The sequence below is a fragment of the Podarcis gaigeae genome (assembly GCF_964106915.1).
Source record: "Podarcis gaigeae genome assembly, chromosome: 6".
In the NCBI taxonomy this organism is placed as follows: domain Eukaryota; kingdom Metazoa; phylum Chordata; class Lepidosauria; order Squamata; family Lacertidae; genus Podarcis; species Podarcis gaigeae.
Genome location: NC_139682.1, coordinates 76,025,373 through 76,031,924, shown reverse-complemented (window position 1 = coordinate 76,031,924; position 6,552 = coordinate 76,025,373). Strand labels below are relative to the sequence as shown.

The following is a 6,552-nucleotide window of genomic DNA, read 5'->3' as shown; positions in this document are numbered from 1 at the left end:
TTATTGGGTGGGGGAGATAAATTTGCCCTTGAGGCAGATTCTGATAAGGATCTGTGCCGTGGAGCCAAAAAGGTTTTCCACTTCTATACACCATGCCCAATGTATACTAATGAATAGGGTGCTCGCTTTAGTGTCTGCGGCAGTGGCAGGGATATCACTGTCCTGTAGGCAAAAGATGCATTTGAATGTTGCATGTCTTACCACTAAGTTGTTATGACCTGCCCTGGGACTTTAGGTGAAATGGGTAAGAAATCAAATAATAAACACTGAATACACATTAAGTTTAGAATTCCTTTATTAAATCCATTTCACAGCCAGAAATTTATTCATTTACCGTCGTGTTCATTTTTACTGCTGTGTCCATTCTTACCTGTGGAATTGCACACACTATTCTGCAGCATTCTGAAAATGTACAGCACAACCATGAATGCCATAGTAGACAACTTTGTTAAGTCCCCAGCAATGTGGATGGTATCCAACTAACTTTAAGTTCACTGGGTCCACTGAGGATGACTGAGAATGGGTACGATGCAGTTGGCTATCACCCTATTTTATATACATGTAAAGTTTTGTTGGAAACCAGAACTGCAAAGGACAGATCAATTGGCATTAGCATAAACTGAGAGGTAGAAGGCTTAGTCACAGCTTTTTGGTGAAGATACTTTTTAACATTACAGTGCTGAAAGATCGTATATTTTGAAACCTTGGCATCCACATTTGCATGGCATATTTAATACTATGTTGCCTCAAATTGGGAATAATTCTCATCTAATTGGCTTTAAGACTTCGTTTCTGCTGATATTTAGTAGATAACTACAGCCAGCTAGAGATCCCATTGCTGCAGCCTCAAAATGTATAGCAATGGGTCACTAGTACTAAGACTCATTTCAGCCCAATTAATAATAATAATAATCAGCCCAATTATTTGACCCATTGGTATGTAAAAAATATGAATATGGGCAGAAGAGGATAAGCATAGATGCTACCACTGTAGCAGCTGTAAATAACTACTTGGTCTGCTACCTGTAACTTAATATGCTTATATGTTCACATAATAATTTTTACATTTATAAACTGGTAACAATTTATGTATCATTAGCCACACCAGTATTAACTTTATGACAAAAGTACCGTGACATCTAATACTGTTGAAAAATAGGTTCAAGTTCACAAGAATTATTACCTGGTGGTTCAAAACCTTGAGCTATGTTTGAGGTGCATTTCTACACTTACCCCCACATAAACTGCTTAGCATAATGGGAATTGAATTAATATCTGCATATCAACTTCAGCAGCTGACATGTTATTTGTGTAGTTTCAAGCAAAAAAACAAACAAACCCAAAACATGTTAACCATGCTAAGCATGGAATATATACACATATGCATGTTCAGACATCAGTTTGGGACATCCAGGTTTGCTGGATTACAGCCATAGGAGCCATCTCAGCATGCAAACATGCATGGCATTTTGATGAGCAACTGTTGACTGCTTTAATTAAAGTTTGTAACCCTTAGCCCATTAACTAGGAACCAAGTTCCACTGCATAATAGGATTTGCTTCTGAGTATGTCTTCATAAATCACAGCGCAAATTTTCCAGCTATTTTTAAGTTGTAAATTTAAATTTTCAAGCTAAAATTTAAAAGTGAAAACTTGCTGTTTTTTAAAAATCACAATAAGGGAAACTGGGCTTTTAGCTGTCAGTTTCAGCTACCCTACCCAGTAACCATGAAAATTGGAGCATTCTATCTCCATCCTCTCTCACATATTCAGAACTACAGTATCTAGGGCATAGCTGTCAACTTTTCCCTTTTCCTCGGAGGAATCCTATTCGGAATAAGGGAATTTCCCTTTTTAAAAAAGGGAAACGTTGACAGCTATGAATTCTAGCCTTCTAAATGTTGCTGTATGACAACTCCTGTTATCTCTAACAATGGAGTATACCGGCTGTAGCTAATGGGAGCGAGACATTGGCAAAGCAACAGGTTGACCACCCCTCTGGTGTATGAGGGGAATGTGCTATTATAGTTATCCTGGTTTGAAACACATTAGATGTGCCTGTGTATAAAAAACTCAAATGTTATTAATTTGTGTAGTAGAATAAAAGCGATTCACGAAGTCCCCCAAATTGGATATAATGAGTCCTTTTACAAACATGTATGCATGTAAGTGGCTACATGGCCTCAAAACTGGTTGCTAATATGCCTAGGCACTTGCAGGGTTTGTGTTACATAAATAATCCAGAGGGGAAAGCTGGTGCCTTTCAGCCCTCTTGAGCTTGTGTTTTTGCAGTTTTGAATTATGAAGGCTAGCTACAACAAACTAACAAACAAACCCTGATCTGAACTTAAAATTAATTCACAAAGTGAGAAAAATTAAAGAATTTGGAAGCAATATACATTTTAGATGCCAGTTAATTTTTGTTGAATAAGTTTGTTAATTAGTACAAATAAGGCACAAGAGTCTTCACTAACACCCATTTAAAAATATTGTCTAAATAACAGCATAGTTTGCTGTAGCAAATATTCCATTTAACTGACATATCCAAGGCAGGACTCAAATACTAAATATACAATTCAATTCATAACTTCATGAATCTTTTTCCTTTTTAAAATATTACCTTTAGGCTAGCAGTCATTAAGACATAGTATCAAATATTGGTAAATATAAAATCTGAATTTGTTGCAAATTGTGCAGTATAGATGGCTGAGGAGATTCAGGCAAGTTTTAAGTTATCCACCTTAATAAACCAAGTTATTGCAATTTATTGGAGCAAAGAAAAGCATTCTGCTCATATTAAAAAGTCATATACAAATGTTAAAAACTGTTCATTCAAAACAAGCTGGGAAGAAACATCAATCTCCTTTTTCTTTAGCAGTGTATTGCATTTCCCCCTGTTTAATGCTGTTTAAGACACTGGTGTTACGTTCTAGTTTTCCTTTTATCTTCAAAAAGACTCTTCAGCATGTAAACTTGAACAGCTGACACCACCACCATTATTGCAAGGTTGACCATGGACCAGAAGTTTACCCTGTCAAAGTTGCTTTCTTGTATGTTTCTATCACGAGCTTCAAATGCTTTGAGCAGGGTCTGAATATGGATACTTTTGCTTAGCCTGGACTTCACACTGTTGACCGATTCCTGATAAAGATCAAAACACTAGTTTTAGAAAAATAAAAGAGAAGCACACAATTCAGCACAGCAGACTCGTCTACAAAATATTGCAGTGACCTTGTGAGCCCCAACTCCTTGCCATGCTTAGTTCCAAAGCCTCAAAATGAGAACTTGCATCTGTTACTTCCAAAGCTGAGGTATGTACACTTCCCTTTCTTTTCACATGCTACAGAATTTAGGCTATATATTTAATCAATAATACACTTATCACAATTAAGGCCACTAGAGATAGTTGTGCAGCTTTCAATAGGGTGATCCTTACTAGATAGTAGTAGCAGAGGAGAGCAAGTAAATTCCAAGCGTACAGAGCCATTCACTCCATAGCTCTTTAAAAAAGGATTGTAGATACATACCAGAATATCTTCTAGCTTCATATCCAGAAGATCTGTGCCAGTGATATACTTCTTCCAATCTTCCTCTTCATCTCCCATGTTATCCAATATCAGTTCAAAGAAAATCACCTTATCTGACAGAGTGCTGAATGTGTTGTCAAAGCAGAACATATAGTCACCATCCTCTGTCTCCACCCTGTAAACACAAAAGACATTACACTTTAATGAGTGCTGGACTGGAAGGGAAGAGGGAATAGAAAAATCCCCTCCGGTGAAGTCTCATTCATACATTTCAGGAATGAAGTCTTAATTACTAAGCTCTTAGAATGCCACTAAAAATGGTTTAATTAACGTTTAATGAAATCATTTAAAAACTTACGTATGGACTCCATCCGATTTTCTCTGTTCAAAAACTAGTGCTTCACCTTTTGGTGATAATAGATGGAAATCAATATCTAAACCTGCTCCATCAAGAACCTGTAAAGTCAACAAACAGCGTATATGAGCAAAATGAAACATGTTTAATATTCAAATCTTACTTGAAGACAAATCCACATGAATCTATATGAACACTGAGATGTTATCTAAGATTACTACTATGTATTTTAGCTTTTTAGGAAACTATAGATACAGTTGGCAAAAGTAGTTTAAATATTTTTTTTACCCTGCTCTTTGCCCAAAAAGTATCCCACAGCAGCTTAGAGATCAATAAAAATCAGGACTATCCTTGCCCTCAAGCTTACAATTTAAAAAGCTGTGACACAAAAGGGAAAAGGATGGGGAGGAACAAAATAGCAAACCAGCTGGAATGGAAACAGTTCAGGAACATAAATCAAAAGGAGGTGGGTGATCTCTCAGCAGAGCTGATTGAGAGCTGCTTCCCATTTCTCTATATTGTAATTTTATTCAATGCATTCAGATAGTGCTTGGTACTTCAGTACTCACTATCAACCACACCACTAAAGAACAAATGGCTGCATTCATGGACAATAAAGAATGTCAGTGTACATAAGACCTTACACCTTTGAGTAGCAACTGTGATCTCCAGGAATATTTAACACAGTTTCTAGATTACAATTTGAAGACCTCTTCATTTTTTTAATAAACATTACCTGCCTTTGGAAGATATGCTGACAAAAAGGATGAAATCAAGTAAAAATAAATGCACTCATTATTATTATAGTGGACACTCCCGTTGCGAACGTGATCCGTGTGGGATGCACATTCGCAACCCGCGTCTGCGCACGCACGGGTTCTGATTCAGCATTTCTGGGCATGTGCAAAGCGCGATTTAGTGCTTCTGCGCATGCACGACCACTGAATCCTGGAAGTAACCCGTTCCGATACTTCCGCGTTTCGGCGGTCCGCAACCTGAAAAAACACAATCTGAAGCGGCTGTAACCCGAGGTATGAGTGTATAATTATTTACTTCCCAATGTGATGATGGAATCCTCAGGCTCCTCTGAATGCAGCCCTCCATGCTCTGGTCTATCTGGTCCTCCAATGCATGCCCCCTCCTCACACCCCTAATTTCTACACCCATACATCATGCTCCATTAAATACCACCACAGGAACATGTACCAGTTGCATTCCATGCAACTAGAGCAGAAATGCTGCTCATTTCCACCTTGTCTCAAACCTCCATTCAGCACTATTTCAACATATTTCGCTTACGTGGCTCTAAAATTTCAGAAGTCCTCTGTTTGGCTAAGGTTATCAGATCAGGCTCCCAAACCAGTTTGACCCAGCCTTTCATGACATTTATCTAGCCTGTTTCCTCCATGTAAAAAAAACAACAAAGAATTGTCATTCTGAAGCTAGAGGGAAGTAATACTCACATGGCTTTCTTTCTCGCCCTTCAGAACTACAGTGGTACCTTGGGTTACATCCGCTTCAGGTTACAGACTCCGCTAAGCCAGAAATATTATCTCGGGTTAAGAAATTTGCTTCAGGATGAGAACAGAAATTGTGCTGCTCTGGCGGTGTGGCGGCAGCAGGAGGCCCCATTAGCTAAAGTGGTGCTTCAGGTTAAGAACAGTTTCAGGTTAAGAACGGATCTCCGGAACGAATTAAGTACTTAACCCAAGGTAGCACTGTATACCCTAATGTTCTGATCCTGCAGGTATATCCAAATATTCAGGTTGGTACTTTGAGGCTAAAGGTGACTTTCATGCCATCCCACCCCATCTTTTATAGTTAAGGTCCCGTTTAACTTCACGGCAACAGAAAACACAGCATATGGCTTTCCTCTTAAGGACCCAGCGTTACTACCTCTACCAGACTATGGAAAAACAAAATTCAAATTACAATCCGAAGCAGGCTTCCCTGGACATAAGCCTCTTTGCATACAGTGCTAACAGACACATATCTGCATATTGGAGCCCCAAACAATACCTCCCAGGAGTGATGGTGGATTCCTCGGTGGTTTTAAAGCAGAGGTTGGCTCGCCATCTGTCACGTATGAGATTCTCGCCTTGCACGGGGGGTGGACTTGATGACCCTTGGGGTCCCCTTTCCAACTCTATGATTCTATGTGGCTGTGCAGCAAGTAAGGGAGGTTCAGAAAAGGCACACACATTTTTCCTTTCTGACATGCAGGGCGTTTGTGTGCGTTTCCACTCGCTTTGCAGGAGGCATCCTGACTGCAGCCGAGGGAATGGATTTCCCTACGACTCAAACACGCGAGCTGGTCCTCGCCCGGACACCAGATTGCGCGTTGGGCGCGGGTGCCCGCGTTCACACGTGCGCTCCTACCCCAAGCAGTTGAGGAAACTCGGAAGGGCACCGGCTCCCTCCCTCACCTGATACTCGATCTCCAGAGAGGCCTCCTTCTGCATGCTCTGGAAGAAGCACTCCTTGCGGCCGGCGGGCAGGGTGAAAGTGAAGTCGCTGTCCAAGGCGGTGGCGAAAGCCGAGGCGCCCGGCGGAAGCAGCAGCAAGAGCAGCGGCAGGAGGGAGGCCAGCAGGCACCGCCGCATCTCCGCCTCCATCGCCGCCGAGCCCTCGAAACCCAGGAAGCGGGAAATTCCGGAGGAGACGGCACCT

At 40.6% G+C, this 6,552-nt stretch overlaps 1 protein-coding gene across 1 annotated transcript; it reads right to left on the bottom strand.

Annotated features, from left to right (window-relative positions):
- Positions 1–277: 277 nt before the first annotated feature.
- TMED5 (transmembrane p24 trafficking protein 5) lies at positions 278–6,497 on the bottom strand (the record flags this gene model as incomplete). Its single annotated transcript, XM_083743595.1, has 4 exons — positions 278–3,141; positions 3,528–3,702; positions 3,886–3,983; positions 6,309–6,497. The coding sequence occupies 4 exons, from the start codon at positions 6,495–6,497 to the stop codon at positions 2,923–2,925; spliced, it is 681 nt and encodes a 226-aa protein (XP_083599721.1). The 3' UTR covers positions 278–2,922.
- Positions 6,498–6,552: the final 55 nt, after the last annotated feature.